Source organism: Oncorhynchus mykiss, chromosome 2 (assembly GCF_013265735.2).
Source record: "Oncorhynchus mykiss isolate Arlee chromosome 2, USDA_OmykA_1.1, whole genome shotgun sequence".
Classification (NCBI taxonomy): Eukaryota; Metazoa; Chordata; class Actinopteri; order Salmoniformes; family Salmonidae; genus Oncorhynchus; species Oncorhynchus mykiss.
This window is the reverse complement of record NC_048566.1, coordinates 75,817,171-75,844,478: the sequence shown is the minus strand read 5'-3', so window position 1 is coordinate 75,844,478 and position 27,308 is coordinate 75,817,171. Positions and strand designations below refer to the sequence as shown.

At 45.9% G+C, this 27,308-nt stretch overlaps 2 protein-coding genes across 5 annotated transcripts in view; both read right to left on the bottom strand.

Annotated features, from left to right (window-relative positions):
- Nucleotides 1–1,932: 1,932 nt before the first annotated feature.
- The window catches only part of ptprq (protein tyrosine phosphatase receptor type Q), a 44,041-nt gene continuing 18,665 nt past the window's right edge, over nt 1,933–27,308 (bottom strand). Inside the window, exons 18-59 of one of the 4 annotated variants that reach the window (XM_036955622.1) lie at nt 27,012–27,123; nt 26,425–26,533; nt 26,133–26,247; nt 22,723–22,792; nt 22,445–22,644; nt 21,727–21,964; nt 21,177–21,305; nt 20,909–21,055; nt 19,967–20,130; nt 19,359–19,890; nt 18,678–18,839; nt 18,414–18,593; nt 16,946–17,053; nt 16,533–16,814; nt 16,341–16,449; nt 16,086–16,258; nt 12,719–13,069; nt 12,343–12,618; nt 12,071–12,222; nt 11,761–11,902; nt 11,387–11,656; nt 11,081–11,298; nt 10,792–10,954; nt 10,585–10,703; nt 9,887–10,073; nt 9,541–9,782; nt 7,551–7,620; nt 6,347–6,505; nt 5,899–6,202; nt 5,752–5,825; nt 5,537–5,636; nt 5,303–5,431; nt 4,975–5,019; nt 4,503–4,529; nt 4,299–4,380; nt 4,087–4,177; nt 3,936–4,012; nt 3,092–3,226; nt 2,884–3,009; nt 2,487–2,768; nt 2,192–2,315; nt 1,933–2,095 (exon numbers count right to left, since the gene is read on the bottom strand). In XM_036955622.1, the coding sequence (XP_036811517.1) occupies nt 2,058–2,095; nt 2,192–2,315; nt 2,487–2,768; nt 2,884–3,009; nt 3,092–3,226; nt 3,936–4,012; nt 4,087–4,177; nt 4,299–4,380; nt 4,503–4,529; nt 4,975–5,019; nt 5,303–5,431; nt 5,537–5,636; nt 5,752–5,825; nt 5,899–6,202; nt 6,347–6,505; nt 7,551–7,620; nt 9,541–9,782; nt 9,887–10,073; nt 10,585–10,703; nt 10,792–10,954; nt 11,081–11,298; nt 11,387–11,656; nt 11,761–11,902; nt 12,071–12,222; nt 12,343–12,618; nt 12,719–13,069; nt 16,086–16,258; nt 16,341–16,449; nt 16,533–16,814; nt 16,946–17,053; nt 18,414–18,593; nt 18,678–18,839; nt 19,359–19,890; nt 19,967–20,130; nt 20,909–21,055; nt 21,177–21,305; nt 21,727–21,964; nt 22,445–22,644; nt 22,723–22,792; nt 26,133–26,247; nt 26,425–26,533; nt 27,012–27,123 (6,813 nt within the window). In that variant the 3' untranslated portion in view covers nt 1,933–2,057. The remainder of the gene's footprint in view (nt 2,096–2,191; nt 2,316–2,486; nt 2,769–2,883; nt 3,010–3,091; nt 3,227–3,935; nt 4,013–4,086; nt 4,178–4,298; nt 4,381–4,502; nt 4,530–4,974; nt 5,020–5,302; nt 5,432–5,536; nt 5,637–5,751; nt 5,826–5,898; nt 6,203–6,346; nt 6,506–7,550; nt 7,621–9,540; nt 9,783–9,886; nt 10,074–10,584; nt 10,704–10,791; nt 10,955–11,080; nt 11,299–11,386; nt 11,657–11,760; nt 11,903–12,070; nt 12,223–12,342; nt 12,619–12,718; nt 13,070–16,085; nt 16,259–16,340; nt 16,450–16,532; nt 16,815–16,945; nt 17,054–18,413; nt 18,594–18,677; nt 18,840–19,358; nt 19,891–19,966; nt 20,131–20,908; nt 21,056–21,176; nt 21,306–21,726; nt 21,965–22,444; nt 22,645–22,722; nt 22,793–26,132; nt 26,248–26,424; nt 26,534–27,011; nt 27,124–27,308) is intronic. The other 3 variants (XM_036955629.1, XM_036955624.1, XM_036955623.1) reach the window with 3 other exon arrangements.
- Nucleotides 13,007–15,099, bottom strand: LOC118942030 (phosphatidylinositol phosphatase PTPRQ-like). The gene is made up of 3 exons (XM_036955641.1): nt 14,864–15,099; nt 14,579–14,747; nt 13,007–13,787 (listed from the first exon to the last, which is right to left on the bottom strand). The coding sequence occupies exons 1-3, from the start codon at nt 14,948–14,950 to the stop codon at nt 13,552–13,554; spliced, it is 492 nt and encodes a 163-aa protein (XP_036811536.1). The 5' UTR covers nt 14,951–15,099; the 3' UTR covers nt 13,007–13,551.

The following is a 27,308-nucleotide window of genomic DNA, read 5'->3' as shown; positions in this document are numbered from 1 at the left end:
CTATACCCATTCTTTATTCATTCTCACATGATTCTACTCTTCACTGGACTGCTTGTCCCACAGGGATGTATATACACAACCAGTATATACACACACACACACACACAGAGAAGGACTTACGAAGTAAGATATTTGTCAGAGTATTACATATGTTTGATTATTATTACTGATTGGTGTAACATCTCTTCCTTCCCCTCTCTCTGAGGGCTGTGACACGCGGTGACCCACTGAGGCTGTCCTCTAAGTATCGCACCATATTTTTGGAGTACAGAAGAATAATGGATATGTGTATATAGGTGATTTATAGATTTAACATAGAAATAACGGACACAGTGCTGATGTGTGTATTTATACAGAGGGGAGGAAATTGTATTTAACTTGGACAATCATTTTATTTATTTTTTCCCAACTATGGGCGCAACAGAACCCACTGTTACCACGGGAGACAGAACAGGCAGAACAGTTACCATGGAAACATACACAGAGATGACATCACTAAATTATCATAGTTAGAGTTATACTGTGGCTATGATCGCGCTAACGTAAGCATTAGATGGTTTAGTGGAAAATAAGCAGGAATCATAGTAGACATTTTAGCATGTTCTAAAACCCTAACATATTATCACCCTAACCCTAGCTCTGAGTCTGGCTCACCTGTCCTTCTTGGAGATGTGTTACACTATTGAGCACCTGTGCACCGACACACTTATAAAGTATTTACTAAGAGAATATCATGTTTATAACAAGTGTTTACTACTGGAATATTTCTAAAGATTTGTTTGAAATTAATTAAAGAATAAAGTAGTTTGTACTCTGCCTTGAGTCCTGTGTGTGTGTGTGTGTGTGTATGTGTATGTGTATGTGTATGTGTGTGTGTGTGTGTGTGTGTGTGTGTTATACTGTACACACAGTTTCTCAGACTTTCTCAGGGTGTAATTTCTTGTCCACTAAACAGCTCACATTGCACAAAATGACAGACAGACCAACAGAGAGATAGATCCATAGATATGCAGACTGATAAGACAGACAGGTGAGTAGGGGAGTTGATTTTACTTGTCCAAAACACAGATGTAGAACACTCAGAGAAAATACATGAAATAAACCATAACACCCCACAAATATATTATCCCCCAAACACGATGATAGTAACATTGTAACACGTGATATAAACATAGTAACACAGAGACACAAACAAATGAACACAGTGACAACACTTATTTGGCTGAACAACTTAAATGTACAAAAACATGATACAAGAATATAATAAAATACACAGTGGTATGACTAGTGCAAGATACCTGTATACTTACATGTGTGATATATATATAGCCTATATATTAGGGCTGTCAAATTAAGAAAAAAAATGTGATGGCGTTAATCGCAGGATTTGCTGTGATTAATCGGCATTGCTAAAATTGGGCTGTAATTTAAGATTATTCATACAAAAAGCATTACAAAAATATTGACGTCTTGATTTTGTCCAAAGGAACAATAATTAAAATCAGGTAAATTGATAAAACACACGTTCATTAACCTCAATGTTAACTTGTTTGAACATCACATTGTGGTTTTTAGCTGTATGCATGATGTATTTAGGATGTTTTCAGTCTATTTTCAACACTTTCAGACGTGATTAAAAGCAATAACAAAAAAATGTGTGCACTAAAATGACAAAAAGTGAACTTGAGTTAACTGGTTAACTCTGACAGCCCTACAATATATATACACATGTATCTCCCACTATTTCTGTTCTGCCTGAGGACATAGAAAAGATGCAGGGCTCCAAGAGGGTTGCAATGGTGTGTTGATTGAGGCCAGGGAACCACCAAGGTTCTGTTGGGTGCTTTTGACTCTCCTGCCAGAAAATGGCAACCCCTCCCTCCCTCCCTCCCTCCCTCCCTCCCTCCCTCCCTCCCTCCCTCCCTCCCTCCCTCCCTCCCTCTATCTCTGGTTGACCAATCCATCTGACAAACAGTCAGTATGTCCAGGATTTGGCCCCATGACTCAGGAATAGGTGTGTTTATCAGGTGTGAAGTTGACTGAGAAGTTCTCAGCCTTTACATTGTAGTCTCCTCCCATTCCAGTTCAACATCACCTGCAAGAGAACAAAAGAGTAGAGATGTGAAATGTGCGTTTATGACGTGTGTGTCTGCTAGCGTATGTGTGTGTGTGTGTGCGTGCGTCTGCTCACCCTCCATAGCGTCCAGTGAGTCCATCTTCTCCAGAGCAGAGTAGTTAACGAACCAGATGGACTGGCTGTTTCCTTTACTGTTCAGCAGGTCCAGAGTACTCTGGTGTAGGAACATATACTGGGCCTGGGGACATGCATGCATACACTTGGTAAGATTATGTCAGGCTCTCTACAGGTTTGAATACATCAGGACAACAGGGGGAAACTAGGTCATACTATAAGGTATCATATCCATATCACAGTCAGAATATTTCATTATTTTATGATACATGTTGTATGAAGATATATTTCTCACCAGGTTCTGCACCATACACATCCTCTCACTGCGTAGTTCAGCCACCAGACCGTAGATGTCCACAAAGTCGTGATCACTGACGTGTTGGATCAGGTGATCCAGCGCTATAAACACTCCTGTCCTGCCCACGCCAGCACTGCAGTGCACCACTATAGTAGTGTTCTCATGCCTGTTGGCTCTGATGGCTCGAACAAACTGTATGAGTGTGGTGCTGGACTCGGGTACACCATGCTCTGGCCAGGAGGTGTAGTTGAAGTGGTGAACCACCATGTAGTCCCCATGCTAGGGAGAGAAAGAAAGAGAGAGAGGGGGAGAACAATGTTTTGATTATCAAGAGGGAAACTGTGAAAACGTAGTTCTTCTGGGGTTCTCGTGTGTGTGTGTGTGTGTGTGTTACCCTCTCCACTTTGAGAGCTCTGACGGTCCAGTCAGGATAGACGTCCTCTGTCAACTTGGTGATGATGATGTCCCCAAATACTGTCACCGGCTTATTATCTTCTGGCCAGTACTGGTGACACCGGATCTACACACACACACAAATGGTGACAGCGGATCTAAACAGACATTCAACCCTGACACTACTAGAACCTTGGTTCGGTCCTTACCCTTCCTTTCTCATAGCACTGTGTGAGCATAGCAATGGTTTGTGTGCGAGTCTCCCAGATCATCCTCCAGAAGTCAGCCACAGTACCGGGGAGAGGACCCTGGGTCGCTATGAACTCACTGGGACACAGATAGCCCTATTGAGGGAGAAGGAGATGCAGCAAGAGAGAGAATCTTATAGTCAGAACTGAGCAAAGTCGCCAGTTATTTTTAGTTATTTTTATTTCATTTTTTACTTTTACCCCCTTTTCTCCCCAATTTCATCATATCCAATTGGTAGTTACAATCTTGTCTCATCGCTGCACCTCCCCTACGGACTCGGGAGAAGCAAAGGTCAAGAGCCATGCGTCCTCTAAAACACGACCCTGCCAAACCGCACTGCTTCTTGACCCACTGCTTGCTTAACCCGGAAGCCAGTCGCACCAATGTGACGGAGGAAACACCGTCCAACTGATCAGCTTGCAGGCACTGGGCCCGCCACAAGGAGTCACTAGAGCACGATGAGACAAGGAAATCCCAGCCGGCCAAACCCTCCCCTAACCTGGACGACGCTGGGCCAATTGTGCGCCGCCCCATGGGTCTCCCGTTCACAGCCGGTTGTGACACAGCCTGGAATCAAACCCACAAGTCTCCAGTTTTGTAGTAAACAAAAGTTGGAGTGTTTAGAAGGCAAGGTTCAAGAGGTGATGACATTTTCTCTAAAAGCATGAGTGTTCTCTTTCATGTGTGTGTGTGTGTTAAGGGATTTTTATCAATAATCAATTCCTTTAACAGTGTGTGTTTGTGTGTGTGTGTGTGTGTGTGTGTGTGTGTGTGTGTGTGTGTGTGTGTGTGTGTGAGACTCACTGAGATGAAGCTAGCGTTGATGTAGTCAGATCCAGGCAAGCCAGGTTCAGACAGCAGCTTAACACGGTTGTTGTTGTCTGTAGAGGAGAGAGTGTGTTAGGCTGTGTGTGTTTGTTACGCTTAGTGTGTGTGCATGCATGTGTGCTCATACAGGGTTTGATGTTAGTGAAGCGGTTCGTGGATCTGTTCCAGGGAAGGTCAGCGTCTGATGTAGCCAGGTCGTGCAGCAGTTTGGGTAGCTCCTGGAAAGGACAGGGTTAACACTGTCAGACTACACACAGACACACAAACACGCACGCACATACATGCAGGCACGCACACACACACAGGTTTTCACAGGGGTCAGAGGTCAGAGTTACATACTGCGAACTCTTCCTGGAACTTGGCGTTCTCGTTGGCACACAGATCCTCTACATGCTGCAGAAAAGACTTCTTATTGACCGGCCTGAGAGACAGAGAGAGATGGGGTAAGAGAAATCCTTCACAGAGCAGCAATCCACATCTAACTAGTATTTCCAAGCAAATACAATCACATAGCACAACGTACACACACATTAGGTGACTTACTTGAGAGACTTTCTGTAGCTGAGAAGTCTGAAACAGAGTTGACAGAACAATGTGAGTCACACGAGCACACTGTGAGTACGGCAGACTCTACTTTCCATTACTCTACAGTTACAAACTCACACACTGAATGAATAACAGCACTTCACTACGAAACTAAAGCAATGAGAGAGACAACAACACACTGCAATGCAACACAGCAACACACACATGGAGAGCTACAACACACTGCCTACAGATGTAGGATCTTAATTTGAGGCAAGAAAATAATCCTGCAGAAACAGAAAATTAATTATTACGTGGATTATAATTAATGGACGTTTTTGCAGGGCTTGATACACTTTTCATTAGGGCAAATCAAGTCAGAAATGTAAAAGTGTTATTTAAAAACGTTTTTAAAACTAAAATACACTACAAGTTTGCAGCAACAAAAGAGTGATCAAATGAAGATCCTACATCGGTAATACCAACTTACTGGATGACAAATATCTCCTTCCGCCTAAAGAAGAAGGAGGAATACCTGGAGAAGAGTGTGAGAGAGGGGTTAAAGTGAGAGAGTGGGCAGACCGCCATGTGTGTGGTTGTGTGATTGTGATTGTGATTATGTGTGTGTGTGTGTGTGCGTGTGTGCTAACAGCAGCCAAGCACAGTATGTAGGCATGCAGGTAGGTCGGAAGAGTGTTGGAGGTAGAGTGGACATAATGTTACAGAGGGTGAACCTTTGGGATGGAGTGATAGAGAGGAAGTGTGTATGTGTGTGTGTGTGTGTGAGGAAAAAGACACACACACACACACACACTGACCGGTGTAACTTCTCTTCCTTCAGCTCCAGGTCGGCCACAGCGATCATCTGATCCAGTTTAAACTTGGTCTCTGTAATCTCCGCCTCCCGGGGAGAATAGGTCCCTCCCTCCTTCTGACGCTGACGGATCCTGCCATCGGATGAGGAACATGTTAAAAGCTCTGAGACACCTGAATACCGCTGGCTGGGTTTAAACCTTGGTCAGCTAGAACCATCAGAGGAACATTGAGTTTACCTGACAGAGGCATAGATGATGATGATGAGTAGCACAGCCAGGAAGAAGGAGAGGAGAACTCCCAGAATGATCTGTTCATCTCTGGTCAACAACCCATCCACTGACAGACAGAAGGGGGAGAGGGGGGATGGACAGAGGTGTTGTTGAATTGCTTTGCATTGGAGAGGAGAGCTGTATGTGTGAGTTTGTGGAAAGAATAGGGGAGGAGTGGTTACCTGCGGTTCTGATATGCTCAGAGTAGTCAGAGTCTGTGTACTGGCCTCGGATGTTGGTGGCTCGGAACTTAAATCTGCAACACAGACATGCACTGTATTAAACTTTGTTTGTGTGTGTGTTTACATGTGTGTGTTGTGGATACTCACACGTAGACAGTGTTTGGTTTGAGGGGTCCGTTACAGAGTGTGTTACTGTACTCCTCCGTCAGACAGTTGCCCTCCTCTCCAATAACATAGTGGTCTTCCTGGTGGTCTCTACGGTCCAGCACCCTGTCCCTCACAATTCTGTGTCTAATCTGTGAGTTGTTGTGTCTGCTGGTTTGTGTGTGTGTGTCACTGCTTTCGCCGTCCCTCACACAGAGTGGGTTGGGGAAGCCATTGTCAGTCAGGTAGGGGGCGGGACGAGAGAGGAATGCGATCTTCCAGTTGGTTAGGTTCCTGCTGTCCATCACTGAGACAGAGAGACAGATAGATCTCAGACTAGGCCTAAAGCAGCGGCTCCTAAACATTTTAGTTTTGGATATATTTTCTGTCTGATAGATGTACTGTATGTTTATGTGTGTGTCTGTGCATGTTAGTGCGTGTGATGTCGTACCCCCAGATTCTGCCACGATGATTTGGATGCTACTGATTGGTCCGTTGTCATCGCTGTAGAAACAGGCTGGCATGCGAACAATGATGCTCCTGGAGGTTACCATGGCAACTCCTCCTTGGTCCAGCACAGCCTGGGGTCTCTGGGTGGGCTTGGCAGGAGCTACACACACACACACACATACGTTGCAGTTATGCAGGGGTCATGTTGGGGTTATGAATGGGTTACGGGATTCCTAAAAAAAGACAATGATTTTGAGGATTTTCCCCCTAGAATGGTCCTTTGGAGGAAGGATTGTTGATATATTCAGTGGAAGGCGGAAGTTTACATGCACTTAAGGTGCATAATTAAGGAGTCATTAAAACTCGTTTTCAACCACTCCACACATTTTTTGTTAACAAACTATAGTTTTGGCAAGTCGGTTAGGAAATCTAATTTGTGCATGACAAGTAATTTTTCCAACAATTGTTTACAGACAGATTATTTTACTTAAAATTCACTGTATCACAATTCCAGTGGATCAGAAGTTTACATACACTAAGTTGACTGTGCTTTTAAACAGCTTGGAAAATTCCAGAAAATGATGTCATGGATTTAGAAGCTTCTGATAGGCTCAATTGGAGGTGTACCTGTGGATGTATTTGATTTTCCCATGATGTCAAGCAAAGAGGCACTGAGTTTGAAGGTAGGCCTTGAAATACATCCACAGGTACACCTCCAATTGACTCAAATGATGTCAATTAGCCTATCAGAAGCTGTTTAAAGGCACAGTCAACTTATTGTATGTAACTTCTGACCCACTGGAATTGTGATACAGTGAATTATAAGTGAAATAATCTGTCTGTAAACAATTGTTGGAAAAATTACTTGTGTCATGCACAAAGTAGATGTCCTCATCAACTTGTCAAGAGATTTGTGGAGTGGTTGAAAAACAAGTTTTAATGACTCCAACCTAAGTGCAAGTAAACTTCCGACTTCAACGGTATATTTCTGTTTATTCTCAAACAATATATACTCTACAGTTCCAAAGGGGGATGTCTGCTACTTTTAGTGCTAGGATCCAATTTGTAAGCATTCCCGATATTAACATGAACTCATGTCCTTCCTCCAAAGGAACATTCTATGGATTAGATTTCCAGATAATTTTCTTTTTTTGTCCTGGTTTCATGAGTAATCACCCTTATGTAGTGTAAATGTAGCACTGTACCTATGATTCCAGTAGTGATCCGAACCTCTGAGCTGGGGGGGCTTAAACCTGCTCCGTTTACTGCTGCAATCTGAGAGAGAGAGAAACTATTTGGCCCTAAACAGACAATACACAGTGGCAGAATACCTGACCACTGTGACTGACCCAGAATTAAGGAAAGCTTCGACTAATGTACAGTCTCAGTGAGCATTGCCTTGCTATTGAGAGAGACCACCATAGGCAGACCTGGCTCTCAGGCTATGTACACACTGCCCACAAAATGAGGTGGAAACTGAGCTGCACTTCCTAACCTCCTGCCTAATGTATGACCATATTAGAGACACATATTTCCCTCAGATTACACAGATCCACAAATAATTTGAAAACAAATCCAATTTTGATAAACTCCCATATCTACTGGGTGAAGTACCAGTGTGCCATCACAGCAGCAATATTTGTGACCTGTTGCCACAAGAAAAGGGCAACCAGTGAAGAACAAACACCATTGTAAATACAACCCACATTTATTTATTTTTCCCTTTTGTACTTTAACTATTTGCACAGCGCTACAACACTGTATACAGACATAATATGACATTTTAAATATTTACTGTTCCTCTTCCTATGTTAATCCATTTCAATTACTTTGGCAATTTAAACATATGTTTTCCATGCCAATGAAGTCCCTTGAATTGAATTGAGAGAGTGTTTTGTGACAGTGTGTGTGTTCCTCGCCCGTATATTATAGTTGTGACCTGTGTGTGTGTGTGTGTGTGTGTGTATGTATGTGTGTGTGTGTGTGTGTGTGTGTGTGTAGTTGTGACTTGTGTGTGTGTGTGTAGTTGTGACTTGTGTGTGTGTGTAGTTGCGACTTGTGTGTGTGTGTAGTTGTGACCTGTGTGTGTGTGTAGTTGTGACTTGTGTGTGTGTAGTTGTGACTTGTGTGTGTGTAGTTGAGTCCTGTGTGTGTGTAGTTGAGTCCTGTGTGTGTGTGTGTAGTTGAGTCCTGTGTGTGTGTGTGTGTGTGTGTGTGTGTGTATGTGTGTGTGTGTAGTTGTGACCTGTGTGTGTAGTTGAGTCCTGTGTGTGTTGTTGGGTCCTGTGTGTGTGTGTAGTTGAGTCATGTGTGTGTGTGTAGTTGAATCATGTGTGTATGTGTGTGTGTAGTTGTGACCTGTGTGTGTGTCTAGTTGTGACCTGTGTGTGTAGTTGTGTGTGTGTGCCCTGTGTGTGTAGTTGTGACCTGTGTGTGTATGTAGTTGTGATCCGTGTGTGTGTGTGTGTGTGTAGTTGTGACCTGTGTGTGTGTGTAGTTGTGTGTGTGTGTGTGCCCTGTGTGTGTAGTTGTGACCTGTGTGTGGGTGTGTGTAGTTGAGTCCTGTGTGTGTAGTTGTGACCCGTGTATGTGTGTGTGTGTGTGTGTATGTAGTTGTGACCTGTGTGTGTGTAGTTGAGTCCTGTGTGTGTAGTTGAATCCTGTGTGTGTAGTTGTGGCATGTATGTGTAGTTATGCCTTGTGTGTGTGTGTGTGTGTGTGGTTGAGTCCTGTGTGTGTAGTCGAGTCCTGTGTGGGTAGTTGTGACCTGTGTGTGTGTAGTTGAGTCCTCTGTGTGTAGTTGTGACCTGTGTGTGTGTGGTTGAGTCCTGTGTGTGTAGTTGAGTCCTCTGTGTGTAGTTGTGAACTGTGTGTGTGTGTGTGTAGTTGAATCCTGTGTGTGTAGTTGTGACCTGTGTGTGTGTAGTTGAGTCCTCTGTGTGTGTGTGTGTGTGTGTATTTGAGTCCTATGTGTGTAGTTGTGACCTGTGTGTATGTAGTTGTGACCTGTGTGTGTGTGTGTGTAGTTGTGACCTGTGTGTCTGTGTGTGTGTGTGTGTAGCTGTGACCTGTGTGTGTGTGTGTGTGTGTGTGTGTGTGTGTGTGTGTAGCTGTGACCTGTGTGTGTGTGTGTGTGTGTGTGTGTGTATGTGTGTGTGTGTGTGTAGCTGTGACCTGTGTGTGTGTGATCCTCACCCGTATACTATAGTTGTAGCCTCCCTTCAGCCCGTCGATGACTGCGGTCAGAGTGCGGTTCTTATTTTTGACCACATTGAGGTGGTTAATGGTCATCTCTAGCTGGCCCTGGCGGTAGACAAGCACTGTGTAGGAACTTATGTTCCCATTGGGTTCCTCAGGGGGGGCAAAGGTCACAAACACACGGGTCACTTCCTCCGGAATCACCTGCAGGGTCACGTTCTTAGGAGGATCCCTGGGCTCTGGAAGGAGGAGGGGAAAAGGATGGACGGAGGAGAGAGAGAGATGAACTACTTCCCAGTTTAATAAAGTAGCTACTGTATTACTGGATCTGTGTGTTCTTCACCTTCCTCCATTGTTCTGATGACAGTGGGCTCAGTGGCCTGTCCGTCCCGCCGTGCGTTCTCCAGTGGTCCAGTGAAGGCGGTCACGGTCACAGAGTAGCGAGTGAACGCAGTCAGGTTTGACACAACTACAATCCTCAGCTCCTCTGGACTGCGTACCACAGACTGGTTTAACCCCTTGCTATCCAGCTGAACAACGACACAACATATAGTAGTGTTAGGTTCTTATTTTACAGATCTAAATAAGTCACGGACACTAGAGAAGCTTAACCAAGTTGAATTCTTCCCAAAGGTTCTGTACAGCTGTATTCAGACAGCAAAACATTTCTCACCATCACACGCATGTATACCCCACTTGGGACACTCCTTCTCTCCAATTCTTACATCTTATGGTTTCACAGGAAATGGGTAACAGGATAATAAACCCTTATTACTCCCTTCAGGGGATCTGACCTGACCTCCTGACCTCAACCCCTCAGCCTAATCCACAGATGTCCTTCCGCTCCCCTATAGCAATCCTGTGATCTCCTCCCATCCACCCAGCATATTCCACAGACACTCTGTCTTTCTACAGATCTCACTCCTTTATATACTATATCTAATCTATCATGTCTTTAATATCTCAATGTTCAAAGTTTAGAATCCAATAGTAGCAAGAACCATTTTCATGTTATTATTTGTGTGTGTTTTGTGTACTCACAGAGAGGACGTCTATGAGGTAGGAGGTGGGGCCGGTGATCACATCTGGGAGTTGCCATTGGATACGGAGGCTGTTGGAGGACATGGTCACTGACAGGTCACTGGGAGGGGCATCAGGGTCTGAGAGGAGAGACAGGTATAAATATACACATACTGCCTGGGTGTGTGGGTACATCTGTTGTATGTATGTGTGCATGTGGGTACTTACTCCCAGCCAGTGTGTGTGTGTATTTCCAGGGTGTGTGTTCTCCTGGCCCAGCATTCGTAAGGGCTGTGATTCTGAAGCGGTAGAGGCGGTACTTGGCCAGAGACTGTAGAGTGATGCTCCTGTTGCCCTCACCACCATCAGAACCATTCACTGACACCAACACCTGACCAGGAACATCATGAAGATGATGTTGAGTTCAATGTTAGGATTTCATTTTGTGTCATACAGCCTATTCATGTAGACATACTGTATGTACGACACAACAACACAGATATCCAGGTAAACATACATCCTGATGGACGCAGCCTGGAGCCAGGGCAGCGGTCGGCTCTGGCAGGGGTGTGGCCTCAGCTAGGGGTGTGTCAGACTGGCAGTCGGGTGACAGCAGCTGCACGGTGATGCGGTACTCAGTGAGCATGCCCGGAGCAGAGAGGGGAGGAGCCCATTGGAGCGTTACACTGGTGGCTGTGGCCTCTGACACACTCAGGAAGCGAGGGACACCAGGAACTGCAGGGGGATATAAAGGTGGGTTGAGGTGGTACAGTTCATCTGGTCTCCTGGTGAAGTCTCTGTGTGTGTGTGTGTGTGTGTGTACCTGACTCGGGGTGTGTGTAGGCAGTACAGTTGATCTTGTCTCCTGGGCCAGCAGAGTTGACAGCCGCCACGGTGAGTGTGAATCCTGTGTCCGGCGCCAGCCCGCTGACCGTGTAATGGTTTGTGTAAGCCTGGTGTATGTATGCCTGTGAGCGTGTGTCCACCTGGTAGTACAGGATGAGTCCATTGGGGTTGGCTGGAGGCTCCCAGTGTAGAAACACAGAGTCCCAGCCCAGACCAGAGCAGGACAGGTTACCCACCACCTCTGACACTGGAGCCAGGAGACACAGGGTTAACACAAGGGTTATTAACCACTTTCACATGCATATGGCACTTGATTTCTGTTTCCACAACCTCACACAACCACACACGAACCTGATTCATTGGTTGTGAAGTACACAGGAGTGCTGTACTGGTCTCCATGACCCACTCTGGTGTAGCTAAACACACTGATCTCATAGGAGCTGTGAGGCCGGATCCCACTCAGCTGTCCTTCTGTCCACGGACCTGTAGAGTTCTGACAGAGAGGAGGAGGAAGAGAGAGAGAGAGAAATCAGGAAATCTTATAGACAGAACATAGCAAAGTTACAGGACTCCAGTTTGACATATTTAATGTGTGTGTGTGTGTGTGTGTGTGTGTGTGTGTGTGTGTGTGTGTGTGTGTGTGTGTGTGTGTGTGCAGTACCTGGTAAGTGAGTGTGTTTGTGTTGTTCTCCAGGATCCTGAAGCCGTAGTGTGTGACCACACCGTTGGGTTCCAGAGAGGGTTCCCAGGTCAGCCACACAGAGAAGGCTGTGTGGTTATACAGAGACAGGTTCCGGGGAGGAGACATTGGACCTGGTGGAACACAATGTTAGAGTATATTACTGGCCTTCGTCTGTGTTCAGCGGCAGCAGTTGGAGGGGTTATGGTAGGTTAGAGGTTAATAGGAGATAAAGGTGAGAGGTTAAAGATGACCTGCTTCGTCTGTGTGCAGCATCAGTAGTAGCGGGGGTCCGGAGCCCTTGCGGGTGGCTGCGGTGATGGAGAGGTTGTAGGCTGTGTAGGGCAGCAGCAGTGTGAGTGTGAGGGTGGTGTTGGGGGTGTGTGTGGTGTTGGAGCCTCCAGGGCCGAACAGGGTGAGGGAATAGTCAGTTATCTCTCCGTTGGTCTCCAGGGGGCGCTGCCACACCACAGACACTGAGGAGGACGACAGGTTCCTACTGGACACCAGCACTGGAGCTGAACTGGGGACTGGAGGGAGAGGGTGAGTTAATAGTATGTGAGTGTATGAGTTTAAAATATGCGTGTGCATTTTATGTGTGTGTGTGTGAGAGTACGTAAGAAGACTCACTATCATCATCGGTCCTTACGTGCAGCAGGCTGGTGTGGTTGTGGGCGGGGCCGGCACTGGTTGCCGGGGTAACAGTGAAGACGTATGGATAGTACTTCCTGAGTTTGGTAAACAGGAAGACGTTGTCATTGGTTATCTTGGTGATGGTATTGTTGACAGCGGGGGATCCGGGGGGGTTGCTGTTAGGTTTAGGGGGGTTCAGGGGTTCAGTGGTAAGGGGGAGTCCAGCCTCCTGCAGGGTGAGCAGGTAGAATGGGCGTCCGTTGGGTTCCATAGGGGGGTCCCAGCTTACTATGATGGCCGTAGAACTGAAGATCTGAGCACTGAGGTTGTGGACCGGATCACTGGGCACTGTGGGGGAGACGAGGAGTTAGTATGACTGACTGAACTACTATGCATCATTTATATCACTGAATACTAGGACTGCGTCTGAAATGATGGGTCAAGATGCATTACATAGCAAACAGGGTGTCATTGCTAAAACACTTCAAGTTACAGTATGTTGATGGATGCTGTATATACATGCAATACATCTCCACCCAAATCAACAATATTATTAAGAAATCAAACACTTGAGCCACCCCAGGGACAGAGAGACACACACAAAACAGCACTTCATCATCATCATCATCATCAGGATCATCACCCCATGATCAACAGGGAGAACCTCAGTGTGAAAAGAAAACAAACATTTGACCAGAGAAACTTTGTTTTTTAGAAAAGTTATATCGAGAAACTTTGTTTTGAAAAACTTCAAGTCGAGGAAGTTTGAAGAAAGACACTTTGAACAGCAGATACTCATCCTGGCTACACCCTCTTCTGGTGTCTATCCTCTAAGCTCCGGTCACTGAGTCTGACCATATTGAGAGAGCAAACTGAGCATGTGCACACCTCGGGAAACAGGGATGGAGAGAATAAGAGAAGTGGAGATGAAGGCAGATTGAGAGGCTGGTAATGTGGATGGATGGGTGGAGGAGAGAGGGCGGTGTGTGGGTGTCTGAGCCCAGGGCAGTGAGCCCTGCTGGGCTTGGCAGGGCAGGACAGGCAGGGTGGGCTGGAGGTCCGGTGGCTGGAGCACAGAGGCAGAGACACATAGTCAGTATCAGAGACATCATCAGACAGAAACAGGAGTTAGGTACTATCATATGGCAGATGAACGCTGCAGTCTGTCTACGCCATTTTTCCCAAAATCACATAAAAACAAAGAGATCAAAACATGAACAATACCTGACTAGCTAGCTATGTTTTCTAATCCAGATGAATAATATCAGACATTTTATGTGTATTATCTATTTGACATGGACATTGCTACTTCTTCTTATAATCCAGATGCTGCCATTCAATAGTGATTCATCTGCACCTGAAGCTACAGACAACATTAACAGATGACTGATCACTTCTCAACACTATCAACTACTAACACTGAGAGAATAATGACCTATTGACAAAACTATACAGGATGTCTATGTTGATAGCGTTGAAGGATTGATGCCAAGATCTGTTTACTAAATAAATGGAGGCCTGTAGCATTGCTTCGTTTGGACAACAAGATATGATCAGATGTCCAAGATGTCAAAGACTAAACTTCCACCAGGTTCAGTAAAAGGAGACACAAACTGGTTGTCTGAGGTACGGCGGCCTCGGAGGGACAAAAAGGGCCAGTTTGTCAGACTGACAACGTTACCTCCATTCACTAGCCAGCTGAAAGTTACACTTCAATCTCAGAGTTTTTCCGTGATTTTAGTAAGTTCAAACAGAGGTTGGAAAAAACAGTGCAGACTCTCTGTGTGTGTGTGTGTGTGTGTGTGTGTGTGTGTGTGTGTGTGTGTGTGTGTGTGTGTGTGTGTGTGTATGACTGACCATCCTCTGGGGTGAGTAGGTTTAAGGGATCAGTATGGACCCCCCCATCCCCCTGCAGGGTGCTGGAGGTCAGCCAGAGGCTGTAGTTCTGTCCTCCTCTCAGGCCAGACAAACGGTAGGACAGGTCCTCCCCCGGGGAGACAGGGTCCAGCTCTGACACTGGGATATGCTAGGGGAGAGGGAAGAGAGAGACAATGCCCTTAAAGTAGAAAATAACACACTTTTACACGAGTTATAACAGCTTTATTGTCTGTGTAGTATACACTGTAGTGCTGTAAAACTAACCTGTTCTGTGACAGTGGTATTGTCTGAGTAGTACAGAGTGTAGTGCAGGAGTATTCCATTTGGCTGAGTGGGAGGTTGCCAGAGCATGGTCACCGAGGAAGAGGTCAGGTTCACTAACGACACATTCTGGGGAGGATCAAACGGCACTGTGGAAGAGAATTGCAAGAGTTTGTGTTCAATAAAGATGAACTGAAGGCCTGGAGCATTGCTCAGTTTGGACTACAAGATTTTCAAAAGTTAAGGAACTAACTCTCTCTGTCTGTCTGTGTGTGTGTGTGTGTGTGTGTGTACACCTGTGTCTATAGTACTGAAGCTGATGTATATAAGGACTCCCCCGTCCCTCAGGCGTGTCCAGCTGGAGATAGAGGCATTGTAGCGACTCTCTGAGTCAACACTGATAACCACAGCTGTATCTGTCACGTTCTGCCACACCTCAGACGACTCATTCCTTAGAGAAGAGAGAAGGAAGGAGGATGAAGAAGAGAGAGACCATGTTGGAGCTAGCTGTAACTGCTCCTTCAATCAGAATGCCTCATCCCTCAACATCAGCAGTAGGAGTCAAACTATTGATCAATAATGAAATAAAAAAACTCACCAGACTCTGACTATGTAGTAGAGGATCTCAGAGTTGGCCTCTTTCGGTGGTTCCCATGACAATTGTACCTCGTAGTCTGAAAATGTCCTGGCTAGCAGAAACTGAGGGGGAGTGTCTGGTTCTGAAACAAACTTACCATGGATTAGAACCAAAACACAGACACACTGAAAACCACGCCACCTTGGGGAAATGGACTGGAAGAAGGAAGGTCTGTCTGCATTCTGTCTCATCTGTAAGTACAGCCCTGTGAAGAGAAGCTGATTGGGTGATCATCTGTAAGTACAGCCCTGTGAAGTGAAGCTGATTGGTTAATAGCATGGTTCTGGGCCTGTTGAATATCTCTGTGATAACCCCTGTGATGTCAGAGTGTCAGGAGAACCTGAAACCGAGAGAGGAAGTGACCTCACAGTAGTGAGATGAGAAGAAGAGGTAATGATGAACCTTCTGTGGTCCAGAGTCTCCGGTCACATTAACAACATGGTCCACAATGCAGCCACCTGAATTATAATGACCCTAACCATGGTCCCCTCCCCCCTCTCACCCCAGGGTCCCTCCCTCTGTTGGGGTGATGTTTAGGGGTTTACTGTGTGTGTGTGTGTGTGTGTGTGATGTTTGAGAGGCTCTCACCGTCCTCCAGAGTGGTAATGTTGAGAGGGTCACTGCTGTGGTTTCCGGAGCCAATACGTGTGTGTGCCTTCACCACCAGAGTGTATTGCGCAAACTTCCTCAGGTGTGTGATCTGGGCGTGGTTGATGGGAGTGGTCAGGTTGAGGAAGTGGGAGGAGTTTCGCAGCTCAAGGCTGTAAATAAAATCAAAGTCCATTTAAAGTGCATTTAGTCATCACGAGACAGTTCAAATATAGAAGCTAGGCAGAGATGTACCTGTAGTGTGTGATAACTCCGTTGGGCACCAGGGGGTGCTCCCATGTCACGTTCACCTCATTGGAACTGACAGACACGTAGGACAGGCCGTAGGAAGGACTACCCGGGACTAGAGAGGAGACACATACACTTCAACATGAGGCGTTAGTGTGTGCATGTGTCTAGTGTGTGTGTGTGTGTGTGTAGACTCACCGTCCTCCCCAGACAGCATAGTGAGTGTGTCTGAGGTGTGGTTCCCATGTCCGATGCGTGTGTATGCTCTGACAGAGACATTATAGTATGAAAACGGCCTTAGCCCTGTCAGAGTCACTCTGGGGACAGAGCTGTTCAACACTGCCACATACGATTGGTTCTCGTACAGAACCTCATACTGTTGGATCACCCCATTGGCTCTCTCCGGGGGCGACCAAGAGAGGGTGGTGGTGGAGGGAGAAGTGTCTACCACTGTTAACCCTACAGGCGGGGTGTCAGGTTCTGAGAGAGAGATAGAGAGGGGTAAGACTGGACTTTCTATCATTAAACCCACACAATGACAGAGGTGTGTGTGTGTGTGTGTGTGTGTGTGTGTGTGTGTGTGTGTGTGTGTGTGTGTGTGTGGTATGTACCATCCTCGGGTGTGACAGCGAAAATATCGTCTAGGTCAGACAGAGAGCTCTCTCCTGCAGCAGTAGATGCAGCCACTCGCAGTTTATAACCTGTAAACTTCTCCAGTCCTGAAACACACAGCAAGCAGTTTATAACCTGTATACTTCTCCAGCCCTGAAACACACAGCAATCAGTTTATAACCTGTATACTTCTCCAGCACTGAAACACACAGCAAGCAGTTTATAACCTGTATACTTCTCCAGCCCTGAAACACACAGCAAGCAGTTTATAACCTGTATACTTCTCCAGTCCTGAAACACACAGCAAGCAGTTTATAACCTGTATACTTCTCCAGCCCTGAAACACACAGCAAGCAGTTTATATCCTGTATACTTCTCCAGCCCTGAAACACACAGCAAGCAGTTTATAACCTGTATACTTCTCCAGCCCTGAAACACACAGCAAGCAGTTTATAACCTGTATACTTCTCCAGCCCTGAAACACACAGCAAGCAGTTTATAACCTGTATACTTCTCCAGCCCTGAAACACACAGCAAGCAGTTTATAACCTGTATACTTCTCCAGCCCTGAAACACACAGCAAGCAGTTTATAACCTGTATACTTCTCCAGTCCTGAAACACACAGCAAGCAGTTTATAACCTGTATACTTCTCCAGCCCTGAAACACACAGCAAGCAGTTTATATCCTGTATACTTCTCCAGCCCTGAAACACACAGCAAGCAGTTTATAACCTGTATACTTCTCCAGCCCTGAAACACACAGCAAGCAGTTTATAACCTGTATACTTCTCCAGCCCTGAAACACACAGCAAGCAGTTTATAACCTGTATACTTCTCCAGCCCTGAAACACACAGCAAGCAGTTTATAACCTGTATACTTCTCCAGCCCTGAAACACACAGCAAGCAGTTTATAACCTGTATACTTCTCCAGTCCTGAAACACACAGCAAGCAGTTTATAACCTGTATACTTCTCCAGCACTGAAACACACAGCAAGCAGTTTATAACCTGTATACTTCTCCAGCCCTGAAACACACAGCAAGCAGTTTATAACCTGTATACTTCTCCAGTCCTGAAACACACAGCAAGCAGTTTATAACCTGTATACTTCTCCAGCCCTGAAACACACAGCAAGCAGTTTATAACCTGTATACTTCTCCAGCCCTGAAACACACAGCAAGCAGTTTATAACCTGTATACTTCTCCAGTCCTGAAACACACAGCAAGCAGTTTATAACCTGTATACTTCTCCAGCCCTGAAACACACAGCAAGCAGTTTATAACCTGTATACTTCTCCAGTCCTGAAACACACAGCAAGCAGTTTATAACCTGTATACTTCTCCAGTCCTGAAACACACAGCAAGCAGCCTAATACCAATACATCTTTACAGGCTTGAACCAGACTTGGACCATGTGTGTATACGTGTACATACGGTATGTGTTTGTGTGTGTGTGTGTGTGTTACCTGTGAGCAGTATGCTGGTGTTGTGTGTAATTCTCTGCAGGGCCCGGTTGCTGTGTAGGTTGAGTCCGTAGAGAGTGTAGTGTGTGATTCGTCCATTGGGGTTGAGGGGCAGAGTCCAGCTGACCAGGATAGAGGTGGAGCTAACATTCTGATAGGACACTCCCACCACTGAGCTAGGAACTACAACAACGCACAACAATAAACAAACAATGACATTATTACAAAACTGTGTGTATATATATATATATATATATCTGTGTGTACCCTGTTCGTGAGTCTTCTCAGTGACGCGTGTTGCAGGTCCCTCTCCAATAGTAGTAGCCGCGGTAACAGTGAAGGTGTAGTCAGTGAAGGGACTGAGACCAGAGACTAGGTAAGACAGCTCCTTAGCCTGCATGTCTATGACCTTGTCCCTCACATACACTCCTGGAACACACACACACACACACACACACACACACACACACACGGTGTAAAGGACAGACTGTAGAGCAGTGGTAACACACCTCATTCATCAACTAGTCTTAAATGTTTAAAGTGTTATGACTCATGTACTGGAAGCAGCTCTGCAGAGTGGTCACTAGTTCTGTCCTTGAGCTGTTCTATTGATGTTCTGTATTATGTCATGTTTCATGTTTTGTGTGGACCCCAGGAAGAGTAGCTGCTGCTTTTGCAACAGACAATGGTGTTCCTAATAAAATACCAAATAAACCTGATTATAAACCTAACCCTAACAACACTGCTAAGCCTAATGCCTAAACCTAACCTTAAATTAAGACCAAAAAGCACATTTTTGTTTTCATGAATTTACACAATATAGCCAATTTTGACTTTGCAGTTGGCCCATTTAGCGGAAATCGCTCAGTTCTGCCTCCAGGGCAAGATTCATGACAATAAACGTCAACTTGCGGTTAAAAGGTTAAAGGTTAGTGGTGAGTGCAGTACTTCCTGGGGTGCTGGATGCAGCAGCCCTGGTGAAGAGGTATGTCAGGAGTGTCTGGAGGTGTCCAGTGGCTGCAGGTGCAGAGCGGGTAGAGAGGTGGGGCTTGCCAGAGGTGAGCTGGCCGGGCTGTGGGTGGGCAGTGAGCCAGGGGAGGGGTGTGGCCGGGGGTGAGGTGGTTAGGGAGAGTGAAGAGGTCCCTGAAGTCACATGGTCAAAGGTCAGAGGGGTGGAGTCTGGAAAGTCAGAGGTCTGGCCAGTCCCAGGGGCCATACTGGCCAGACTGGAGCCCTCAGTGACTGTCGGGTCAGTGTTGCTGTTGTGCTCAAAGTTAGTGTTGGGGCTGGTTGGAGCGCTGTGTGTGCGGCTGATTGCAGTCCTGGTCATGCCGGTGATGAGCGTGTGGTCGGGGAGGGTGACCGTGAACGCAGGTGGGGAGGTGGTCAGGCTGTCAGCTGATCTCTTACGCCGGAGAGAGTGGTCAGGGATAACAGCAGCAAACGTTCCATCACCAAGGAGATCAGTGTAATTTAGTTCCTAAAGATAAGATGAAAACATCAGACACACACACACACACACACACAGCCACTAATCCAGACAGATAGAGTGGTACCTGTGTTCCAGTGAGGGTGATGTCCTGCAGCAGTGTGTTATCAGAAAGAACCAGGAGTCTGTACTGTGTGATCAGACCGTTGGGCTGGGCAGGACTTCTCCAACTCACACGCACAGACACAGAGTCTACTGCTACTGCCTGCAGAGCCTGCACTGCACTGGGAGCTACACACACACACACACAGACACAGACACACAGACACACAGACAGACAGACAGACAGACAGACAGACAGACAGACAGACAGACAGACAGACAGACAGACAGACATTATTAGACAGTGTCAGACAGACTGTATTAGACAGTATTAGACAGACAGTATTAGACAGACAGTATTAGACAGACAGTATTAGACAGACAGTATTAGACAGCATCAGACAGACAGTATCAGACAGACAGTATTAGACAGACAGTGTCAGACAAACCGTATCAGACAGTATTAGACAGACAGTATCAGACAGACAGTATCAGTCAGACAGTATTAGACAGACAGTATTAGACAGACAGTATCAGACAGACAGTATCAGACAGACAGTATTAGACAGACAGTATTAGACAGTATCAGACAGACAGTATTAGACAGACAGAATTAGACAGTATCAGACACAGTATCAGACAGACAGTATTAGACAGACAGTGTCAGACAAACAGTATCAGACAGTATTAGACAGACAGTATCAGACAGACAGTATCAGACAGACAGTATCAGACAGACAGTATTAGACAGACAGTATTAGACAGACAGTATCAGACAGACAGTATTAGACAGACAGTATTAGACAGTATCAGACAGACAGTATCAGACAGACAGTATTAGACAGTATTAGACAGAATGTTAGAGGGCGAATGTTTAGATGTCACCACACTGGCCAATAGGGAGAGGAAGGGCACCACACTGCTAGAGCACATCACTCAAGACACATGTTTGTGAGTGTGTTCTTACCCTCAGCAGGTGTCAGTACAGCAGTAAAGGCCTCAGGCCCCAGCAGGCCAGCAGACTTGGCCCGCACCGCCACTCTGTAGCGTGTGTAGGGTGTCAGACCAGAATACACAAACCTCAGGTCCCATGTGCTGTTCTCATAGATAAACCCTGACACACACACACACACACACACACACACCATTCGGGTCAGATCTGCGACCTTCAGTGTTTTTACTTCAGCAAGTATTTTAAATGTAGTGATGTACTGTATGTGTATGTGTGTGTTTACCTGTGGGGCCGTAGAGATAGATAACGTAGCTGAAACGTCCGGTAACGATGGTTGGGGGATCCCAGGAGACAGAGACCGACTTAGATGTCACGTTCCATACCAACAGGTTGTGGGGGGGGTCCTCTGGGGCTGCATCACACACATACATATCCACATGGTGAGAGATGAAGAGATAGGAACAGATAGAGAGAGATGGAGAGATAGGAACAGATAGAGAGAGATGGAGAGATAGGAACAGATAGAGAGAGATGGAGAGATAGGAACAGACAGAGAGAGAGATCGAGACAGAGATATCCCATTGGCAAAAATGGTTTGAATCAATGTTGTTTCCACATCATTTTAACCCCCAAAATCTGTGCGAAGACATTGAATCAAACTCATTGGATTTGCAAAAAGTCAACAACATAAGGGCATTTTTCACCTAACTTTTAACCTAAATCCACTGACATTGAATTCACAATGGCTGACAACACAACCAAATTAGATGTTGAACTGACGTCTGTGCCCAGTGGGATGTAGATGGAGAGAGGTGGAGTGTGTGGGTGTGTACCTGACTCAGGCATGCGGACCATGGTGGAGGCTACCTGTCCCTCTCCGTCGGAGGTGAAAGCAGACACTTCGAAGACGTATGCTGTGTAAGGTCGCAGCTGGTCCACCCCTACGGATATTGGTACGGCCCAGGTGGCGGCGGGTGGGACGGCTGACAGGGTGACGGGAGGAGAGGACGCTGTCAGAGCTGTCACCTCTGACGGACTGGGGGTCCCACGAGACAGAATTTCTGCTGCATCCTACACACACACACACACACATACACAAACACACATTTAAGTACACGAAAGACAGAGAGAGAGAGAGAGAGAGAGAGAGAGAGAGAGAGAGAGAGAGAGAGAGAGAGAGAGAGAGAGAGAGAGAGAGAGAGAGAGAGAGAGAGAGAGAGAGAGAGAGAGAGAGAGAGAGAGAGAGAGAGAGAGAGAGAGAGAGAGAGAGAGAGAGAGAGAGAGAGAGAGAGAGAGAGAGAGAGAGAGAGTGAGTGAGTGAGTGAGTGAGTGAGTGAGAGAAAGAAAGAGGCAGAAAGAGAGAGAGAAAAACTGGGGGCCTGCAGCACTGTTCTGGTTGTACAACAATATATTTTCTGAACGTTTAAAAACCAGTTGAAAAATCTCATCTCATCTAGATAGTCTTCTGTTAACGATGTGGTCAGAGTATCTGTGTAGAGAGAGAGAAAGAAGCAGACAAACAGAGAGAGAGAAAGAAAGAGAAAGACATACGTTGCAGTGTGGTAGCGCTCCGGTCATGATGTCCTCAGCATCCAGCTCCAGTATGCGGACGGTCTGACCAGTACGAGCGTGTTTGGCTTTGACCGCAAACTTGGTGATCAGACCGTTGATGCGGAGTGGCAGGAGCCAAGTGACCACTACAAACGTGTGGTTCTCAGCAAACGCTGTCAGGTTAGTCACCAGGCCTGGGGCTGACAAAGGGTTACAGTTGTCTGTTTGTGTAAGTGTGTGTGTGTGTGTGTGTTTGTATGTTATTTGTGGATACCTACGAGCCTCAGCAGTTTTGATGTACAGAGACTTGCTATAGGGTCCAATACCAGCAGAGTTTTCTGCTGCAACCTGGACAGAGAGAGAGGAGAGCGAGAGCGAGAGCGAGAGCGAGAGCGAGAGCGAGAGCGAGAGAGAGAGAGAGAGAGAGAGAGTATTAATCAGCATTACTAATTCAGGGTTAAGTCGTCAGATCTTCACCATGTTAATCTCTACCAGTGGTCAGGGACGTTTATTGATGCAACAGTCACATAACACCAGGCAGGCAGATATACACACTGACTACAGGGACATCCATAGCACCCTGTAGCCTACTGCTAGCTTGTCTTTGAAGCTAAGCAAGGTTGGGCCTCTCTGGATTGGAGGTCAGATGATGCTGGTTGATGATGATGATGCAAGATGGGGTCAAAGGGTTAAAGGGAAGTTAAAGGGAAGTTCTATTAAGTGAAGTTCTATTCAAGTGAAAACTATTAACCATAATCACACACAGCGTATTGGCAGAATAGTCTGTGGGAAAAAAACAGCATGGCTGATCCATAGATATTTTTACGTTATAAATCATTTAATCACAATTAATTATTTAACCAGATCAAGAGAATAGTTTCCCCTCCGGAGGCATCTGCCCCCCCCCCCCCCCCCCCCCACACACACACACACACACACACACACACGGTTAAAACACACATTCTACCATATGCTTACGTTACATTTCTATTGAATGATGTAAGTGTATTTGATGGGAGAGGCTATATGGACACGCCTGGTGCCCAAATTGATGACGTGAAGGACGAATTGGGAAAAGTGGAATCGGTCAGAACGACCAGGAGCTATGTTGAAAAAAAAGTGCAAAAGGAGAAAGCTCTGTGGCTCTACAAGATATCCACATATGTGGAAAGCTATGATTTTCAGAGTAGGGCACCGGTTAAAGCTGTCATCGCTGGTGTCTCGTTGGATATAAAGGCTGTGTGGTTTATGGATAACATGCCAGGAGTGGTAGACGTATGTAGCTTGACTTGAATGATAGGAGCAAAGTCTATCAGTTTTACTTTCGTTTGATGAAGTGATTCTCCCGACTTTGTTTTTTGGGATATATTTTTTTTACTACCTCGTACAGCAGATGGCAGCAATACACCTTATGAGAGTAGTCTGCTAATAAACCTTGAAGAAGAAATTGATGACTTATGTCGCACAGATGAGCATTGATTGGAACACATCCTACAAAAAAGGTACTCTGAGTGCTGGGAACATGAACAAAATCTGAATACAAGCTTTGGGTGGATAGGCAATGGCATGGCGAGAGAGATGGGGTTGTTTGGGAGGGAGTTTAGCCCCTCTGTGGTTCGTCCTCCATTTCCCACCTTGGTTGCTCCCTCTGACAGTGATAGATCTAGGGTTGCTTGAGAGGGTAAGATATGTTGAGGAAGGAATAGATTCAGTTGTAAGTGAACACTTAAGAACGCAATACTATGCTTTCTTGAATATATTCACATATGGGTCTAAGGACCTAAAACAGGGAGGACAGGTGCAGCTTTTAGTGTTCCTGAGTTTGAGGTTACAGTGGGAAACAGATCATTTATCTGTTTACACAACGGAGTTGCTGGACATACTCTTGGCTGCAGAGTGGGTGGAGGAGGTGAGGCCAGACGGTAGTCATCTGCTCTCACTGCTGTACAGCACTGAAAAGATTCAATTAATCTGTGTCTCGGCGCATACAGGATTGTATGAGGGTTTGCAGAGCTTGTATAGGGTGAGACAGATGGGGGTATTTGTGATGATCCTCGGTACCAGCTCATGTGGGAGTAGAGGGGAATGAGGAGGTGGATGTTATCGCCAAGCAGGCTCTTATACATCCTAACGTTGAGATGAAATTCAAATCAGTAAAGCAGAAGCCAAGGGGTTGATAAAAACAGTGGTTAAAAACAAATGGCAATAGTTGTGGAAAAGGGAGGGAAAGGGATGACAGCTGTATAAGATCCAGGAAAAGGTGGGGGCAGGGAGGTTCTCAGGCAGAGAGAGATGGGAGGAAAGTGTAGTCACAAGGCTGAGACTGGGACACACAAGGCTCAATAGTACATTGAAATTGGTGGGGAACCATCCGACTGGGAGGAGTGATCAGGGCCGGTCCTTGCCATTCTGTTGCCCTTGGCGAGACCAGGTTCAGATTTTAAAAACCAATGTCCGTGGATGTGGAAATCAAGGCCGGTCCGGACTGCACCAAAAAATATGTCCAAAAGGCACCGGCATCAGGTCCATGCTTATTGAGGAGTAGCCTACAGTGTTGCCTGAAATTGAATTTTATGAATGAATGCAATGATCACGACAATGGGGTGAAACACCTGGACAGTTGTGATGGTACATTCCATATTTTCCATTTTACTTTGACCTGTCTTGTTTTTAGAATATGTTGTTTGTTAACATGAAAGCACATTTTTGAATTGATTGGGAGCCATTTAGGTTAGGCTATTTGTTCGGAGAAACCTGCATGATGTACAAAGTGTCCATCTCATTACAGTTTGTTTTCCCTATCACGTATGAATTGTCTTTTTACCTTGTTTTTTCAACCAGTCCAGTTGGAGGCGGCAATACACCTTTTGGGGTTATAGTCAGCCATAAAATCCACAGAAGAAGAAGAAGGAGAGTGGAGAGGAATGGATTCGGTTCAGTCAGCTGTCCTTGAGCCTTTCCCAGCTAGCTAGTTTATGCTGGCTAGAAGGATGGCGCTAGTTAAAACGTGTAGGATTGGTCACCATCTGGAACGACAAGCCGGTGTGAATGACCAGTGCACTTGCTTAACCGGGCAGCTATCACATGTCACTGGCGCTTGCTAACGTGGCCAATTTGTTCCATCCCACTTAATAATATTTTGAGTAGGAAAGCAGCCTAGACGTGAAATAACTTGTAATATTGGTATATATCTGGATGTCCCCGTAATACAGTAGTATACTGCTCAATTTGGGAGAGTTTGCGCTGCAAGCCGCCAACTCAACAACACGAGGTGTCTCGGTCCTGAGTCCTGATTTCCAAGCACTGCTCTCGTGCAGTAACTCAGAGGGAAGTAGCTAGATAGTGTAGCTAATATCAGGCCAGGGTGACAGCTAAAGCACATTTATTGCTTTTGTAGTCTGATAAAAACTGAATGATTCTGAACACTCCAAGTCCCAACTTCGGCAGACACGTTTCAAATTATCGCTGAAGCGTCTAGCCACCAGTTTAAACTACCTGGCTCATTAGGTTGACTGACAGAATAGAATCCATTCGTCCCCACTCAACTCTCGCTGCGCGACATATGTCATACATTTTGGGCACCAGGCATGTCTGTATAGCCTCCCCAGTGCATGATTACCTTCTAGATGTGTGTGTGAAAGAGAGCAGAGAGACGTTACTGACAGTATGTTTACTGTATGAGTGTTACCTTGATGTTATAGGTAGACCCTGGTAAGAAGAGATTGAGAAGGGTCTCAGGAATGTCCAGGTGTTTGGTCACCTCTTTGAAGGTGGGGTCTGGATATGGACACACCTCTTTGTACCTATTAAATTAAATAGAAACAACTTTATTTAAAACACCAGATGATATACAAACAACTTTATTTAGAAGTAAATAGTGGTGGAATATCAACACCCTATTCCCCCCCCTTATAGTGTTATTCCCCTAATAGTGTTCCAGGAGAAGGCTTAATCTGGGTCTACATCATATGGCTCCTTACCTGATGACATAACCGTCGACGCGGGAGTCAGAGGGCATGGTCCAAGACAGAAGGATCCCATTGGAGCCCACCCTCTCCCCCTCAAGATTGGTGGGAGGGGATGTTGGGGCTGGGAGAAAAGGAGGAAGAGGAAATGAGAAGAGACGAGACGAGAACTGTTAAGGCCATATCCCCCAAAATCTCCTAAAAATCTGATATATGTGACATCAGAAAGAATCCAATCCATACTTATACTGCCAAAACTAGGAAGTCCTGTCAACACATTGGGAGGATGGTGAGAGACATTGTGAAAGATACTGTTGTTGTTTGCTATTGGGTCAACCAGCTGGGTGTTTGTGTGTGTGTGTGTGTGGGGGGGGGGCTATGGCATTTCACTGACATTCACTACAGCATCATTCATTCTACTTAGCAAGGCTAGTGTTACCACACACACACACACACAAACGTGCACACACCTACCTACAAACACACACACAGGGTGGGAGATAATAAACATTAGCAGCCATTATCAGCAGAGGGCAGCAGCAGAACAGACCCAATTATTCCTCAGAGCAGACCACTATCATTTCAGCTGTAACACATCTCACCAGTCTTGTTGGTGTTGATTATACGGCTGACCGGTGGGCTGAGGTTGGAGGAGGAGGCGGCGGTCACCATGACCGTAAACACTGTTCGAGGACTCAGACTGGATACGTCAGCCTGAGGAGAGACTACATGATCAGAACATGACCACAACCACAACACAACTACAGTATATGGTTGTAGATGTGTGTGTGTGTGTGGAGCAGTCTAACCTGTGAGTGTGTATATCCCAGGTAGAAGGTGATGATCAGGAGAAGAGTGATGGCCATGCTGGAGCTAGCCCAGTTATCCCAGTTAGCTGT